Below are 19,540 nucleotides of genomic sequence, written 5' to 3' on the forward strand. Positions count from 1 at the left end.
GAAGGAGGAGGAGGAGTGTGTGTGTGGGGGTGTGTGAGGGCTGAACGCACGTTCGCTGAAACCCCCCTCTCCGAGGCGCGGTACGCTCCTGCCACTTCGCGTTGTAAAGGGGGGGGGGGGGGGGGGGGGGGGTAAGCGTACTTGCTGAATGCACGCTAAGGAGAACTGGACTTTGTGCTGCTTGTCGCTCTGCGTGTCAATAAGCCTGTACAGCAGCTGTTTTCCTGTCTCACTGCCTTGTCTTGCATGAACTTAAAATGTTTTATAATAGAGAGATGTTACTCATATCCTTAGTCCGACATCCACATATCATATGTGTTAACAAAGTGTGTTTTATAAGTTTACATGTGTTTAAAGCGTGTGGGATGGGTATTTTAAGGCTTAAACTATAAAAATGTTTATTTATATGGTCTTTCTATATCGCGGATTTTGACCTATCACTGATGGGTCTAGAACTAACTTCTGCGATAGGTGTTTCACGTGATTACGTAGGAGGCGTGATGACGCGATATGCGACTCCGCCCCCGTCCATTACAGTATATGGACAAAAAATAGGTTCCAGTTATGACTGTTACACTTTGAATTTCGAAATGAAACCTGCCTAACTTTTGTAAGTAAGCTGTAAGGAATGAGCCTGCCAAATTTCAGCCTTCTACCTACCCGGGAAGTTGGAGAATTAGTGATGAGTCAGTCAGTCAGTGAGTCAGTGAGGGCTTTGCCTTTTATTAGTATAGATATATGTGTGTGTGTGTGTGTGTGTGTGTGTGTGTGTGTGTGTGTGTGTGTGTTAAATGGCATGCTGGTCACAAAGAATAAAATGGAAACTCATATGTATAGTACTATCTATAGCATTTCAAAAGGTGCTCATATTATTGATTACTTTTCTTAAGATCTATTAGGAGACTGTCCTAAAATTACATTGGCTGATGCTGCCTTTAAACCTTGAATGTAAATCCCTGATACTAATATGAGCTAACATTAGCGTAAAATGTTTTACTGGGAAAACAAGTAGTGTTAAAAGCAACAAGATAAGGTCCTGTGGTCAATATGTTGCTCATCTAATTGTATGCAACTTTTGTTTTCCCGGAATGACACATTACCGCACATTTTGAGAACATATATTAATTCCAAACATGTTATTTATTTTTACACTAACTATATTACTAAATTATTTATTAGATGTTTTTTAATTTAATAGTGACAGCTATGGTGTCGAGTTACTTTATGTTCTCACCACCACTATGTGTTACTGTATATTGGTCTTAAAAAGAGCATGAAGACAATTGAATAAAGAGTGACAATTAGCAGGCAGCAGCATATTGTATAATTCCCAAGATAGGACTGGTCAGTTTGCTTTATTCAGTAAAACTTTGACTTTTAAGAAGGGTTTTGGCCTAAGCATTAAACTAAATTTGGAAAATTTAAGGAAGTTATAATATAATTACCTGAATTCTGGCACCATGCAGTTTTCCCTTTAGCCTGGATATAAATTCTGGATTTGAAATTAGTTTATGATGATGATCAGTCTTCAGCATCTCCATCATCTGGTGCCACTCTTCTTCACCATCTGTTTCCTTTGGTTAAATGAAAGCAGGAAAGTGTAACTTAAATGAAGATTAAATACACAATCTACACTATAGGATAACAGAAAAGCACATAAATATAGTGTTTTTTCACAGCACAGTACTATTTTTTAACATATTTCATTAATCACAGAAGAAATCAAGAAACAAAATAAGGTTTCAGGCTTCTGAACCTTTCTAAGTTACATAAGTAACATATAAACATAATCTTTACAGTGAATTGCATCACCTTCAATAATTCTGTGATGCTATATTGATAGTCATGCCACGTTTCAGTGCACTGTTTATTAAGAGATTTCACTTTACCGTACTGCAATTTTCTTCTTATATTTACTAGAGCAAATAAAAATATATTCAGTTGATCTAAACATTCTGCACTGACACCACCTAGTTATTTATTTATTTTTTTATTTACTGATTTTTCACTTTTCAACACGATGCATTATCAAGTGCCTGAATGTAATAAAGAAAAATGCAACCACTTTTATACATTACTTGTATATGAGTTGGCATGCTTTACATGCTGCTTCATGAGTTTTTCTGTAGATACTCTAGTTTTTACCCACACAAGTGTTATATTTAATAGTGATTCTAAATTGACCTTGTGTGTAATTATGAGTTTGTATGAACGTGGCACCTTATGGACTGGAATTCTATCAAAGGGGTTTTCTGCTATGCACTCAAATCTACCAAAATTGGCTCTTACTGTCTGGGACTCAGTATCAGAAAATGGTCAAAAAATGGGTCAATAAATAGGTCAGAAAATGGATGGGCAGATGGATAAACAGAAGTCAAAATACTTCACTGTTCATAATGCATTAATTTATTTTTCATAAAATGCTTCAGACACTTTTCTTCTTTATTTATCAAAGTAAATTTCACTTTTGAAAAGAATGAACATGTCTACATTTAAATATATTTTACATTAAGAGAGTCTTATATGAGTATGATGTGGTACCTTTGCAGACAAGTCCACAAAATGATAAATTAAGGACAACAAAAAGTCTGAAAGTGAACGAAAACTGTGATAACACTTATAAAAACGTATAAGTTAAATGTTAAACCTAACTTTAGCCTGGGCCACTGAAGCAGGCCAGACTAATGTCAAACCACAGACAAGGGTGTGCTGTGTGAACAGCATAGCTAAGTGCCATGTTTTCTTGACCTCAGAAGAAACTGCACTCATAGTAAAGGACTCGTGCTTGCACATTGGCATGTTTTAACCAGTAGCTTGTTAAGAGTTACATGTAAACTGATAAAGTACGAATCATAATAGTTGAATGGTAAAAAGACTAAACTCTGGTGAATGAAGTAATTTTCATCTTGCAGTGATATGGTAGGGATCTGATGTTGTTTACCAGGGTCTTACTGATCTAAGTTCTAATACCTGCATAATACACCCAAAGATGTACAGCTGTGACTGCATATTTTCATGATATCAACCAATAGATCTGTCCTGCTAATAATACACATTTTTAAATAAAAACTCTTGAAATGTCTTAAAATCTGGTTAAACAAAATACCACTCTGAACTGATACAATTACAGTATATTATTTATATCAATGTTTAACATAAAATCTAATATATGAAATTGTTGTCAATATCTCTGAATTTATACCATCAACTTCCTTTCCCATCAGATATCATAAAACTGTTACAAGTAATCAGATTTTATTCAAATAAAAATGTTTAGATTTAAAAACTATATTATAAAAAGCAATTGCATATTTTAATAAAGGGGTAAGATTCAGTATGAATATTGACCAAGCCAAATCCCCTCTGTTCTTGCGAGTATTTCCCTGGAAAATACTCCTTGGAAACTGTGTTTATTCTCCAGTATTCCAAGAACATGCAAGTTGGATTGACTGGTGACTTTAAATTGGCCCTTTACAGTGAACAACGGAATGACACCTCATCTAAGGCTGGCTCCTGTCTTAAAACTAATGCTGCGAGGATAGGATCTGGCTCCGATTAACTCTAAAAATTTGAGTTTGCTAAATGGACAGATTACAGAGGGCAAAATTTATTTTAGCAAATATTAATATATCCTGCCTATTCATTTCATCCAAAGATTAAAAACCAACAAAAAATAAAAGAGAAAATAATCAAAACCTACTCCATTTTCAAGTTGTACAGATCCCAAGTTGCTTTGGGAAGTTTTTTCTTTCTTGCTAACTTCGGTACCTTCTACTTGGAGTACAGAGAACTCTCTGGCATAATCATGGCTGATTTGGCCTATCCTGCAAAAAAACAAAAATAAAATCAGAAACAAAAGTTAAAAAATTCACCAGCTATGAATACCATTACAGCATCTATAATGACATGAGAAAATACTGATTCTTGATAACCACAAACATGTACCACATTATTTATTCATTAATTCTGATTTTTTTTTTTGGTAAAGACTTCATGTATGATTTCATTGGCAACAATATGAGCACAATCCTGGATATTATTTATTAAATTATTTAACTAAGTCTTCTTACTGTGCACCTGGTGTGGACTCTGTCTTTTCTCCATCTGTACAATCATGCATGGATTTGGTTGTGGGGTTACTTGTATCCGTATGACAATTTTCTTTACAAGTACTTTTGCCTTTTTGAATGTTTGCCTGGGCATCCTATTTTCAAAAACAGAATAAAAACAGAAAATAATTTCAGCAAAATGTTTTACAGGTTTGATTACTGTCTGATTAGAATCAAGTATAAAAACATTATACAAAAGAAAAAAAATCCTACAGTTTCATCCAATCAGTATTAACAGATATTTGTCTAAAATGTAATATACAAATAGCAAAACAATTTTTAAAGTTATTTGCTAAATTAATCTACTGATGAGAAAGCGTATGTAAAAGGGCAAGTCACAGTGATATTCAAAACAATGCATTTTTAAATGCAACAAATACAAAAGTCATTGTAAATATAAAGTGAGAGTTGCACAGTTGTTACCTCTCTAAGCCGCTTTTCTCTTTGCTCTCGTGCTTTGCGAATAATCCTACCCTCTCCAGTATGTGGAGATGTTTTTTCCTTAGCCTGTTGTAATTTAAGTGCTTGGATTTCTGGACTCGGGCATACAGTCAATGGACTGTCCATTTCTTCATGGGAAAGAACTTTAAAGAAACAAACAAACAAACAATAAAAAGCAAACTGTAAGTCAAACCTTTGAAAATATCAAACCAATAAATCGTTTTTTAAAAATAAAGGGAAAAAAAAAAACTACTTACTCAAGACGCCTTGAGCAACAAAAGGATGTTCTAACAGATGTGGCCAAGACAATCGTTTCTGAGGATCCTTTGTCAGCAATCCTTTTAAAAAGTTCTGAGAAGTAAAACTAATTAAAATTAAAACTTCATCAAATATTTTTCATTGTAATAATGCTTGTTACTGCATTAAGAGCTTACCTCCACATTGACATTACATTTCTGTGCAGAATACATGGGGCTTATTAACAAATTTGAGATGGTATTCTGCACTAGGTGAAAAGCTGAAAAACATGAACATGATGCTGGTTCATCATACAACCCACTCATATATACACCTGCACTTACACAGATGCCAATTTGGAATTGTCAATTAACCAAACCCATGTGCCTTTGAGGATTTGGGAGAAAAACCCACACTAACAGAGGTAGAATGTTCAAATACCATAAAGACAGGCATGGGTTTGAACACAGAATGCTGCATCGCTGAAGCAGCAGTGCTAACTATCATGCTACCATGTCACTCGCAGAATATATAACTAAAACATATTCAGTGAAGCAATGAAGACTGTGTCAGACATGAGTGGTGAGTCCAACAGATGTCACTATGATCTTACACATCTTTCAGATATTACACTAATATCAGGACGCACTATGGGAAGAAGGCAAGATGGCAAAGGAAGTGTGATGCTCTAGGCAATGTTTTGTTGAGAAACCTTGGAACCTGGTATTCTTGTGGGTATTACTTAAAGACTGCTGTGGACCATACAATGTATACCCCTTTATGGCAATGGTATTCCCTGACGGTGGTAACCTCTTTCAACAGGAAAATGTGCCCTGCCACACTGCAAAAAATTATTCAACAATTATTTGAGCAATGTCAAAAGAGTTGAAGGTATTGACTTGGCCTCACCTTGCAACTTAGATGAATTAAAACGGATTCACAATTAAGGTCTCTAAGACACAGGACTCCTTCACGGGTCTTGTGGAGTACATTCTCTGATGCATCAGAGCTGTTTTGAAGGGGTCATACACAATAACAGGCAGGTGGTTTAATTGTTGTGGCCGATTGGTATAATTAACATGGATAAAGAAAGCTGCTTTTTATATACCATTTTCTTTTCTTTTTTAATTTTTTTTTTTGTGCATTGTGTGGGCTGGGTCGGTGTAGAATTCCTGGCCTGAATTTTAATCCTAGTCTGACTCTGACTAAAGGGGATATTTCGTTATCCTCGCAAAAATATTATATTTGGGGGTTTTAACAATTTATATACTTATTTGTTTTTATTTAGTACACCAATTTTTTAACGAATGATTTTTTAATGTACTACACGTTTGAATTGAAGATCTGACTCTCCCAATAATTCATTGGTCAAGAATCCTGTTTTCAAAACAAAAGTACAGTTTTATGGTAATTTGTTTGTTTATGATGTTTGATAAACTTATTTTAGGTTGTTTATGATGTTTGCTGACATTTTATGAAGTATATATTTCAGAAGTACAGAAGAAATTTTAGCAAAAATGCATGTGTTTTCCACATTTTGAACATACACCTGGATAGCTGATGTGTGGATTATGTGACATGAGTAACATAAGGAATTCTTTTTTGTTTTCCATGGAGATTTTTCACTTCATTTACCGGTATACAGTATTGGTCACCATTGAGTTCTGTTATATCATATACCTTTTTCTTTCCGCTCTGCACGAAGGAGAGATTAAAATTATTTCTTGACAATCACTAAAAAATCTATATATATAATTTTTGGGTGGAATAAACTTTTAATGCCAACTTTTTAAATCAAACTTTTCATTTTAGTAGTATTTTATAATAATAATAATAATTCAATACATTTATATAGCGCTTTTCTCAGTACTCAAAGTGCTATCCACACAGGGAGGAACCAGGAAGCGAACCCACAATCTTCTACAGTCACCTTACTGCAAAGCAGCAGCACTACCACTGCACCAATTTCTACTGTATACAACAGCCTTTGCTCTATTGTTTTCAAGCTACCCACATAAGTGATCAGACTTTCTTTCCTATTACTTATACCTGTGCATCAATGTAGAATTAGTTTACTGAATTGGATGACCAAGTACAGAAACTACTCATAACTGGAGACTGCAGCACATTCACTCCTACACTATTTAAATATGTGTCATATGTGTATTAGGCAAATTTTTTATACTAATAAAGAAGACTTTGGTTTAAAAAACAACCAATGACCAATACAAATTTAATGTTTATTGATTAATTTTCAGAAATTAAATATGTAATTTCAGTAGCCTAGTTAACTGCATGTCTCTGAGATTATTCACATCTGCTAACAAATTAAGTGTCATATGACAAGAGAGATTTGCCTTGTACTTCAAAACATTGACAAATTTTTGGCCAATGTGAAAGTTGTGAAACATGCTAATAATTATTGTTCGAGGTTGGCACCCAACCTATGATTGTATCCTGTCTTGTGCTCAGTGCAGTCAGGATAGGCCCCTGACTCCCAGTGACCCTGAAATGGATACACACCAGTCAGAAAACGGATGGTTGGATGGATGGATGACTGTGGCCATGTTCATAACAAACTGATAATAAATGAGTATTTCCATTTCTTTTATCAAAACTGTGAATAACACTGTATTAACAATCAAAAAAATCTCTGTCAACTCACTCACCTGGCCTTTGCTTGGTCACAACATCATGCTCTCAATGTAATCATGAATTGTGTAGTTTTAATTTTATTTCACAATTAATTCCATAATAGCTTTTTATGGAAGCTTAAAAGAAAGCTTTTTTGTCTTGAAAGCATAGTGGGATTCTTTAGCTTTATTAAGTTAAAACCAGTCCTGCGGTGGGTTGGCACCCTGCCCAGGATTGGTTCCCTGCCTCGTGCCCTGTGTTGGCTGGGATTGGCTCCAGCAGACCCCCGTGACCCTGTGTTCGGATTCAGCGGGTTGGAAAATGGATGGATGGATGGAAGTTAAAACCATGCGGGACCAAGCAATAGGTGGGAATCCCAACCTGAAACTCACAATCTGGAAGCACTTCTTTTGGCAAGCAGTCTCAGTTGCAGTTACTTATCTCTCTTTCTCTTCCCCTTTCTTTACTTGCTGCTTCCTACTTATTTTTTGGTTGTGATCTCTCAAGTAGCACACAGTAATTCTTTGCATACATACCAAAAGTTGAGAACCACTGACCTAAACAATAACAATTACAATACTATATACATAATTTTAACCATTTTCCATTCATCCTTCCATCCACAATCTAACTCACTCTATCCAGTTCAGAGTTGCAGCAGCTGGAGCCCATCACAATAGCATAAAGTGTGATACAGACACTAACGCCAGATGAGGTGATGATCCATCATGGAACACTTTCATACACACACATATAAATGCCAATTCATACAATACGGACATGCCATGTAACCAAGTACCCTTTATATATATATATATATATATATATATATACACACACATATATATACACACACACGCACACCCACACCCACAGAGAAAGCTCATGCAGAAATGGAGAGAACATAAAACAGACAGTACATAAGTTGGGATTCACGATTAAGTATTTTAGGCAGCTATACCATTGATATCTAATTATTGCCCATCTTTAATAAATGTCAAAAAATGTTTATTGTTCTTCTCAATAAAATGGAAAACATTACAAATGTGTTAAAATCTCATACCGTACACTCTGGGCTCATGGAATCAGGCCATTTCACAGGATCCTTCACGATCAACCTTACTAGCTGGAAGATGGAGTTTGTATAGAATGGAGGCACCCCTGTGTGGAGTTCATACAAAATGCAACCCAAAGACCATAAATCTGCTGTATGATCATAAGGCTTTTCTTCAACAAGTTCTGGAGACATGTATAGTGGTGTGCCTTTGATAGACGTTAGCACTAGAGTGGAGACACTCATGGCACGTGCAAATCTAAAGAAAAACATTAAAGAAATACTTGTCAGTGTGTATAAACAAAATAACCTTGGGTAAATTATTTTTAAAAAGTTTGTTTATCAACCTATTATAGATAGATAGATAGATAGATTAATAAAGTATCTATCTATCTATCTATCTATTTAATATAATAAGAAAGAGAAATATTCTCCATTGTTTAATGCTGTAATTATATAAGGTTTAATTAGTAGCTATATAAATAAGTTTTTGTAGTTAAGCTCCTACCACTCCTACCTGTACTAAATTAAAGATGATTAATCCAAGGCTAAACAGAATACATGTTTTGTACCAAATAATAAGTGGAACAATCACATACATGTTGGCTAATTTTCATCTTTTGCCTTCATTGTATATAAACTATAATAAAGTACTGTTTGGACTTTTAAATTTTAACCTTTAATGTTCATTTTAAGCATTAATCAGTAACGACATTGTAGCTAACTGCTATCAAAATCCTTCGGAAACAAAGCATATATACAAAAAAAGCAAAAATGAAACAGCATGTTTTTATACTTTTGATCATTATAAAAACAAAAATTTAAATGGATGACAAATAATTTAATCATAATTAAAGGAGATTAAAAAATACCTTGAGGACACTCTCAGAAATGTAAGAGTGTAAGATGCATATTCTACAGCTTTGATTAGAAAGGTCAGGGAGGTGTTTCAGCAGTTACAAATTAAACTATTTCTCTATAACTAAAATTATACAGGACAGATTCACTGAATCGTGTGACCATGAACTAATAAATAAGTGCTTAGAAAATTAATTGATTGATTCAGTGCACTTGTGATAGATGATAGGGGTCAGTATTTAATTTTTCTGAGGATTTGTGATACATAAGATTTACTACTTGAAAAACACTAACAGACAAGATTAGTTCTTCTTTCACTTAAATAGAATAGGTCACACAGAGTGTACTCGGTTAATTTTTTGCCATAATTTTTTTCTCTGTACTTCTATTAATTGCTAATTTAATAGGATAATGATCATGCATTGTAGTTCAAATGATGCCTGCCCAGTGCTTAATTGTGTAGTTTTTATTTCAATTTTATAAACAGAAGAATGAAAAATGAAAGTGCAAAATAAATGTTAAAGGATGTAAAAAAAAAAATAAAATAAAAGTCTGACTAATACTCAGAGGAGAATGGCCAGACTGGTTTGAGTTGATAGATAGGAAACAGTAACTCAAATTACCACTCAATACAACTGAGGTATGCAAAAGGGAATCTCTGAACGCACAACACATCGAACCTTGAAGCAGATGGGCTATAGCAGCAGGAGACCACACCGGGTGCCACTCCTGTCAGCTAAGAACAGGCAACTGAGGCTACAATTTGCACATGCTCACCAAAACTGGACAAGAGAAGACTGGAGAAATGTTGCCTGGTCTGATGAATCTCAATTTCTGCTGCCACGTTCAGAAGGTAAGGTCAGAATTAGGCGTCAACAACATGAAAGCATGGATCTATCCTGTCTTGTATCAATGGTTTTGGCTGCTGGTTGTGGTGTAATAGATAGATAGATAGATAGATAGATAGATAGATAGATAGATAGATAGATAGATAGATAGATAGATAGATAGATAGATAGATAGATAGATAGATAGATAGATAGATAGATAGATAGATAGATAGATAGATAGATAGATAGATAGATAGATAGATAGATAGATAGATAGATAGATAGATAGATAGATAGATAGGTGTAATGGTGTGGAGTATATTTTCTTAGCACACTTTAAGCCCCTTAGCAGCAATTGGGCATCGTTTAAATGCCAGAGCCTACCTGAATATCGTTGCTGACTAGGTATGAGCAAATACTGACGAGTTCGCTTGGCCGTTTGTACCCCAAAATCACGGAAATGTTCATGATATTCGCTGAACTTGGTGAAATGCATTAAAGTCAATGGGGAAGGACTAACTGAACAAGAGTTGAATGAATTATAATGGAGCAGTCTTCTTTAAAGTGTCCCTGAGGGCTAAGGAAACATCTGCCAACTATATTGGACATATTATTGTGGCCAAAAAGGTAACCTGAGCTGTGTGACACCAGTGCGCCACTGCACCTCCATGCCTCTGTGATATCAAAGAACAAGTATCAAAGAACAAAAGAACCTTTTCAGCCACAATAATGAAACATATACAGGACAGTATAAAAAAATAAGATATCTCTGCTTGTGAAGTTGTAATGTTTCACTATAAAATCATGCTTGCGAAAATTTCACAACAATAGAAGCATTAATGAAATGATGATGAGGGAGACAAGAACATCACACATTACAGTAAGAAAGGAGATTATTTTAATAAGTAGTGATTTGTGAGAGGACTCAGTATTAGAATAGTCACATTATTAGTATAGGATGTTGTTATAGTCACTTACAACAGCATGAATATTTACAATACAAAGTGTAACACGAACAGGTTAACAGAACATATTGGATAAGAAGAGAAATGCAGGGCACATGTAAGTCGATATGTGTGAAGCGTAATGTATTATGCCGACGTCTATAATTGTTGGAATACGCAATTTATTGCATAAACATTATTGTCAGCGAAAATATTCCTGTGTGTAACCCGCAAGTACCTGTACATTTAACCCGGGTTTCAATTTAACTCAGGATAATGTAGTCTACAACTGGCCATGGATTAAAAAAGGGCCTGGCAAATAAACTCTGATGTTATTAAACGTTTGTTGTTGTGACTTGGCGATAATCATACAATTTACTAAATGAACGGGGGAGTGTCTATGCCATAATATAAAGGGAATATCTTGTTTTGAGTTGTCAGTGTGTTATGGAATCCCTATAGTTTTTCCATTATAGTAATGTTTCTTGTTGTCTGGAAGTTTGCCGCTGCTCTTCAGAAAGGTGTGTATGTAGTTTGTTTCTTGTTCACTGTCTAGGTGCAAGACTTGCTGCCGCTGATCTTTGGATATGTCCCTCTGTGATTTATCATACATTGTCTTTGTTGTTCTAAGGCATCTTGCCTGTGCTGGTTGGTCTGGCATGATGTAGATGTTTCTGCTTCTTTGCGGTGGTGTGAGTATATAGGCCTGCGAGACTGTTTCTGTTGGTTGCAGCTAGGCTGTATGTGCCTTTTCTTTTTATCGTGAAGTTTACGATGAAATGAAGGAAAAAGGAGGTGTAAAGTGGTAGTGTCATAATGCAGTTTCGGTGAGTAACAAAGGCGGGAGGCTTACGTTGAAGTGAAGGAAAGAGGAGGTGTAAAATGGTAGTGTTATAATGTATTTTCGGTCAGTAACAAAGAATGCACCGAATAAACAGTCAAATACCACAGTCAATAATTGGTCACATTGAAGAATTGAAGACTTGAAGATAAGCCTAAGACCAAAACTCTGCCAGGGACACGGCAGAGTATTGTTGTGTAGGGATATAGTAGTTGTGGCAATCGTTGTTAATATTGAGCACAGGCGGACACAAGCGAAATAATATAAGGATAATAAACAGTTATGATTTTAAAATATTAATTGTGTCAATTGCAAGTATCCAAAGTGCTTGGCTAGACTGCTGCATAGAGTAGACCCACCTACTTTTTTAGTTGCAGCTGACTTCTTTGAATTGCCAGCCATCAACAGCATTTGTGAGTAACTGTGAAGATGGTTTTAAATGGGCCATACATTATAAATACTAAAACCATAACTTCAAGCTGATAAATGAAATACTAGGAATCATTAACCAGAAAGTTTGTTCAAGGCATGCACCTTCTTCTCTTAGATTGATGTGGAACTGCAATATATACCCGGGGTGTCAACCCAACAATGTTGGCCATTACAGCTCTGGAAGACGTCACATTGGCCTCACAAAGCATTACTGGGTTCTGGCATTTATATATTAAAAAAAAATCTCCTAAATCAGTATCAATTATCAGTAAATAATTCTACGAATAAGGGTATATGCAAACACAGCAATTTCACTGTGAATAACACTTAGGCAAAATTTGCTGATCAACACTATTGCTGACCACATCCATCCCTTTATGACTGCAGTGTGCACATCTTCTGGTGGCTACCACCAGCAGGATAACGCGCCATGTCACAAAGCTCAAATCATTTCAAAACTAGTTTTTTGAACATGACAATGAGTTCACTGTATTCAAATGGCCTCCGCAGTCACCAGAACTCAATCCAACAGAGCACATTTGGGATGTGAAGAAATGGGTGACTCACATCATAGATGTGCATCCGACAAATCTGCAGCAAATATGTGAAGCTATCATTTTCAATATGGACTAAAATCCCTCAGGAATGTTTCCAACACCTTGTTGAATCTATGCCACCAATAATTAAGACAGTTCTGAAGGCAAAAGGGTGTCCAACCCAGTACTAGCAAGGTGTACCTAATAAAGTGGCTGGTGACTGCATAGTATACAAGGACTATGGAGAGAAATATATCCAAAGGTTACTAAAAGTTTTACAAAGTAAAATTATATTTTTGAAGTCGAAAAGGATTGCATTTGAGCGATGCATATAATGTAAAATTTGGAGGAAACTGATAAGCTATATTGTGTATATTGAGAGTGACATAAAGTCTATATTTGAATAAATGAGAGTAAAAATATCTAATAAACTGGCCACATATTAAGAACAAAAATATATCTTTTTGTGAGTATCATGGAGAAATACATACCCAAAGTCACAAAGCTTTACTACCCCACTCTTGCCAAGGAGGATATTTTGAGGTTTCATATCACGGTGAAGAATTCGATGAGAGTGCAAATAATATAAAGCAGATACCAGCTGGCATGCAATCTGACACACCTAAAAAACATAATAAATTTATTGAAAAGTCATCTTTATCAAAAAAAAGATCAGACCTTGACCTAAAGAACTATAAGAAACAGTGCTTGAGCGTTGACCCTTTCTTCACAAATACGACAAAAAAAGCCATGTATTACATACATGACACCCCGGGTTTATATTATACCCCAGGTATACAATACAAACCATACATTACAAAATTTGAATTTAAATTTAAAATCTATTTTTAATTTATTTTTTACACTTCACATTGTTACATTGTGGACCCTGAGCTTCTGTATACTTGTATATGGTTGAGATGACAATAAAGTTCACTTTGACTTTGATATGTAATCTAAAATGTAACCAAATAACTGTAAAGTATGGTTAAATATAGTACACATGTCTAATTCTATAACAAATACTTATTAGGCAGACACAGCAGATAAAGCTCAGCAAAATTTAGTAATCCAGTAAAATGTAACAGCATATTCTCTGAATCTACTGTACACTAATATATACAATAAAAATAACTTTTCTTGAATAACAGCAAAATTAGTTTGGCCTTATTTTGAGTAACAATTCTGCTAGTTGACACAGAAGTTCAACAGGCAGAGAAGTGTCAAGAGGACAATGGAGAAAGATGTAACCTGAGAAGTATGCAGTTTTCCCACAGGAAGGTTATAGTAGAGGGCAAGTAATGCAGCACTTTAAGAAGAAACAGTGAGACCAAGGAAGACTGTGAAGACACTAAGACTCACTGGTGAAAAGGCAGCAGCACATGACAAGGCCACTCATTTTATAATAAACTCTGGAAGGACCGAGGGCCAATACTGACCCTCTTAATTGCTGGAGGGCAACAAACTGCACTGGATTTTGTAAAAAGAGATTGAGTCGCTCTAGTTAATAAGTACATTGATAACTGTGTACTTAAAAAGCAAAGTCTCAGAAGAAAAGGGATGGCAGGTTCTAGTTCTAGCCCTGACTCCAGAAGAGAGTCTTGGTCAGAGTTAAAAGCCACCTACTGGCCAAATACTTGTTAGGCCTCTTTTTGGGAGGCAATATTTGGTGAAGACTCGAGAGGTAGGGAAATGTGAGGCTATATTGTTCTACAGAGAAAAAGGGAGAGGAAGATGGGAAGTAAGGAAGGGAATGCTTTTAGTATATTTTTTTAGGAAGGCAAAGGATGTACTGTAAGTGACACCTGTCCCAGAATGGCAATAGGGCATTTACTTTTTTTTTTCTTTATATTCTCACCGCAAGAACCCCTCCCTTATTTTATTTTTTAATAAGGGCACCATCTTGACTACTCTTACTTTACTTTAACTTATTCAGCTGTACAGATTTCAATGAATCACACAGACACAGAGTGCTTTCAAAATCAAAGAATCTTAAGTGAAATAATTAAACATAACATGCTGCCTCAACAACATAATTGAGCAAGTAGGGTTCTGTTTGATGAATGTCAGCTGTCTAGCATATACATCTGCTCTTAACTTATATACACTGTGAGTTCTATAGGGTTTTTTTTTTTTTTTTGTCTGTAGTCTTCACTTTCCAGTAAATAATCGGCAACAGCACAGCCCAAAGAAAACATTTGACAAAAGAAACATTCCAGGAATTAATTTTTTTAGATTAATGCAGTAGTTTTTGTTGAGAATAAAAAGGATGCCTGAGGTACAAGAAGCTGATATCTTGAATTTTAATAGTGTATCATTAGCTCTAAATAGTTTATGAATTTGAAAATTAAAACAACCTAATAAAGTAAACTTTTAAAGACTCTAGAAGAAAAAAAATCCTTCATTTTATATAGCACCTTTTCACAGTGACCAGCATCCCAATGGACAACAAAAGCACAGAGCTAAACTAAAATTGCTTAAATGCATATAGTACTCTTACAGCAAAGACAAGTTAATTGAGGTGGAAATGTGACTGAATTTGTAGCTTTGTGGTCAAGTTCATTTAGCTATTAGACAATACAAGGGGGGGAAAAAAATACCAAATCTGCTACACCAAAAATGAAATGGCTATGCATCAGCTGGCTCAAACCAAGGGATAATGAAAATACTGCCACAATAATACATGCCTAATGGGAAAAAAGTTTACATTTAAAATGCAATTACATTTATACAAAAAAATATGTATTTACAAATGCAGTGCAAAACAACATTTTTCACAAACCACATATCACAACATTTTAGGTTAAAATAATTGATCAACATATAGATAACCAGAAATGGCAGTGTGGACATCAATCCCATATGAGTTAACTATATTAAAATCAGAATGTTTAAATAAAATCGATACTGTAATACTGAAAACACGACAGAACAGCTAATGCTAATTGAGAAAGAAAATGATTGTTTCTTATGTTACCCAGCTGCAGAAAAGTGAATGCATTAGAAGCTAATTAGTTTTGAAAAACTGGAGGACAGTTTTGCTAAGCTAAGCACGTAGGCTCAATTACATATGACACAGCATGTACAATAGGTCACTACCAAATTCCTTAGGTTAATGCTTAGATTGTGCACAGAAAAGTACAAGTAAATGAGTGTGTTAATAAAAAAAATCAATGATTAAAGTCAATAAATCAAAACTGATTTTGAGTCGATGTTCTCATTGTTGTAGGATAAAACAAAATGGATTGTTTGCATTTTTTTTTCTTTTGACAAGACTCGGAAATGAAAATTTGCAACATACAACTTACTTGACTTTCTGGCAAACGTCCGTCATCCTCCAGAATTTGAAATAGTTCCCCTTCTGCATACTCCGTTACCACAACAACCTATATGAAAAACAACTGTCTTTTCAGCATTTGATACGCAAGAACATGATGTTATTCAGTCATTCTTTTATCTCTTCCAAACCAATTTTTGTATAATAGGAATACACTGCTTCACCACATATTCACAGGTCTCTAAATAATCAATACGAATTCCCCCGGGTCAGTTTAGAGTTGATCTTAACCAATATGTGTTTACGACAGGAGTGGCTGCCACAGCACCAAGAGAAAACCCACACTTTCAAAGACTACATAAAAACAATACACAAATAATGTCAAATAATACATATATGTAGCTGGAGATCCACAAAGGAAGAAAATGAATCACTTATCATAAAGTAGTTTTTATTCCTGAGCTTTCAGTGCCTGCCAGGAGCCATCATCAGAGGATAATGATTAGACATACAAAAATCAAAGGCAATATATAGCAAAATAAGGTGGGGGGGGGGGGGGGGTAATGAGGTGGGATTAGGAGGGGGTATTGGTCGTAAACTTTTATTTATTATGAGGATGTTCTTCTTAAGTTTGCATTGATGCGTATAAATCAGTGATTGCGAGTCCTTTTTTCTGACAGCATTGCAATGCTCCTGTATACGTGTTGCAATTCTTTTTGATGTTTTTCCTATGTATACGCATACAAAATCAACCGGACACACGTTTAACTGGGACAATGTACAAGTAAGATTTAACGCCAGTACTAAAAGTACCAAAGAGCTGGCTGAATCTTGGCTATCAAACGAAAACGCCATTAACAGACATTTGGACATAAACCCAGCATATGCAAACTTAAGAAGAAAATCCTCATAATAAATAAAACTTTTCGACCAATACCATCCCCCCCCCCCCAGCCCCCCCCCCACACTCACCTACCAGCCGCCTTATTTTGATATATGTTGCCGTTGATTCTTTGTATGTCTAATCATTATCCTCTGATGTTGGCTCCTGGCAGGAGCTGTAAGCTCAGGAATAAACACTACTTTATGATACATGATTCATTTTCTCCCTTTGTGGATCTCCAGCTAGAAATATGCAAACTGTATCACAGACCTTCGCTTCCATCCATATATATATATATATATATATATATATATTATATATATATATATATATATACACACACATATACTTTTAAGAACTAACTAAGCTATAACAACATTAAACACTATTCAAAAGCACTTTAAAAAGTAATAAAAATCAACATGTGATTTTGCTTACCTCTCTCTCTGTCTCAAAGCTGTCCAGTAACAGTACAATATTAGGATGCTTAAGGCCTCTCATTATTTCAATTTCTCTTTTTAAGCTTAGTAAGTCTTTCTCTGAGCGTCCCACTTTGGGAATGAACTTTAATGCGACCACCTTAAAGAAGAAAAATTAAAAACTGACAAAGTATTCCACTAAAAGCGGTTTGTCTTAGTTTAGATATTTTCTATATATTTTTATATTCAGGAAAAAAAATCATGATTGCAGTTTTTGCTAATCATAGGTGTTTTCTTCAAAGAGAAAAATGCAACATACCATCCGGTACCATCTTAACATATGGACACAATGGGAAATGGCCAGGGGCCCACAATGTTTCTGATGCTTATGTATGTTTCTGTTTTGCTATCAAAACAGTGGCCCGATGAACTATTTTGCCCAGGAGCCTATGATGCTGTTAAGATGATCCTGTCCATCCTGCTTTCAACTTCTAGTAAAGAGTTGTATGCAGTCAAATCCTATCACTGCAGCACCTGGTGCAAGGTAGGAGTTAATTTCTAAATGGGAGACCAGCCCACTGAAGGACACATTCATTCTGGGACAATTTCGAGATACCCCAATTAACCAAAAATCATACAGTATGTTTAAAGTCTAGGAGGAAACAAACCTAAACAGATCACACAACTAGGAAAAAAAGGAAAACAAAAATCACTGTTACTCCATCATCAAAGCAACCGTGAAAACATCTGTTTGCATACTTTAAATGATCACAGGCTGGTCAACACTAACGGAGCTAATGTGCTCAACAACATCATGGTCATACTGCTACAGGTACAAGTGAATGCCTTCGCTTTCTGCGTCGTCTCATGACACTTGAGACAAGGATGAGGACATTTTGTATAGATGTAACAAGAAGTATGTTATGATGCAACACAAAATGAAAGGATACGACTAATCACTCATCTAAGAAAACATTACTGCAATGTGGCAAAAGGCAAGTATAATGACAGTAGGTACACATTACATTTTAAGAGTCCTTACCTGGCCACTGTACTTCTTGCGGCCTTTATACACTCTCCCGAAAGACCCTTCCCCGATCACTTCCAATACGTGGTACTTTTCCATCTTTTTTGTAAATGGAAATACTTCGTTCTAGGAATATGAAATCACAAGATTCTAGTACCTGGTTACTTATTATACTCAGTTTTGAATGCGCCAAGAATTAAATACATTTTTTTATAATAAGGATTTTGCTACAGGGCATCTATGATATTATAGTTCAGATTTAGTTTTTTGTTAAAACTAATCAAAAAAAGAAATAGAGAAAAAACACAATTAGTAACTCTTTATAGTGCCAATTGTTCGTTTAATCAAGATACTGAATGCAGTCTCCATACGTTCTAAGGACGTATCTCTCAGTCTCTGTATTAGAGCGCAGTCGCATTCATAAAGTTTTGTGTTTAATTTCATGAGGTAGCCTTCTCCAGGAATAAGTGATGCTCGTAGCAACTCTGCCATAATAATAGTTAAGTAAACAACGCTGTTCGACTAACAACAACCGCCAAATATAAACGTTCAATAATCAGATGCAAATCTTAAAATATGTCAGTGCAAACGTCATATACGTAATCTGACTTACCTACTTTTTCTGCATTAGACCGAAAGCCGGTAATTACAAAAAAAAAAAAGTTCGCGATGTGTTCTATGCAAAAAAACAATCGGTGCTGTACACAGAGTAAATGCCCATTCGAAATGAACAGTGTCCACTTTGTACCAGATCAAAACACTATATCGATATTTTTATGCTTAATAAGTTAATTGAAAATCACTACAAAAAATTGATTTTATTGAAATAATGAGTAAAGATTATTTCTTTAACCTTTTCAATTATCCAGGCATTTCAAAGGTGTCCAAAATATCCGAAACGCATGAGGACCCCGTCTCTTAGCAACCGTCCTGCTTCTTGACGACGTATAGACAACAAACTATTTTAACAGTCTGCACATGTTTGTTTTCTAAAACCAGTCAATCATCTTTAGTTCGC

General features: G+C 35.2%; 1 protein-coding gene across 2 annotated transcripts in view; it reads right to left on the minus strand.

The window, feature by feature from the left end:
* stk36 (serine/threonine kinase 36 (fused homolog, Drosophila)) overlaps positions 1-19,248 on the minus strand; it is a 53,622-nt gene extending 34,374 nt beyond the window's left edge. For both annotated transcript variants that reach the window (XM_028810288.2, XM_028810286.2), the window contains exons 1-11: positions 19,136-19,248; positions 18,538-18,648; positions 17,515-17,655; positions 16,225-16,302; positions 13,408-13,538; positions 8,485-8,734; positions 4,808-4,901; positions 4,533-4,693; positions 4,071-4,204; positions 3,701-3,824; positions 1,446-1,574 (exon numbers count right to left, since the gene is read on the minus strand). In XM_028810288.2, the coding sequence (XP_028666121.1) occupies positions 1,446-1,574; positions 3,701-3,824; positions 4,071-4,204; positions 4,533-4,693; positions 4,808-4,901; positions 8,485-8,734; positions 13,408-13,538; positions 16,225-16,302; positions 17,515-17,655; positions 18,538-18,621 (1,326 nt within the window). In that variant the 5' untranslated portion in view covers positions 18,622-18,648; positions 19,136-19,248. The remainder of the gene's footprint in view (positions 1-1,445; positions 1,575-3,700; positions 3,825-4,070; positions 4,205-4,532; positions 4,694-4,807; positions 4,902-8,484; positions 8,735-13,407; positions 13,539-16,224; positions 16,303-17,514; positions 17,656-18,537; positions 18,649-19,135) is intronic.
* Between the last annotated feature and the right edge of the window lie 292 nt (positions 19,249-19,540).

The sequence above is a fragment of the Erpetoichthys calabaricus genome, chromosome 9 (genome assembly GCF_900747795.2).
Source record: "Erpetoichthys calabaricus chromosome 9, fErpCal1.3, whole genome shotgun sequence".
Taxonomy (NCBI): domain Eukaryota; kingdom Metazoa; phylum Chordata; class Cladistia; order Polypteriformes; family Polypteridae; genus Erpetoichthys; species Erpetoichthys calabaricus.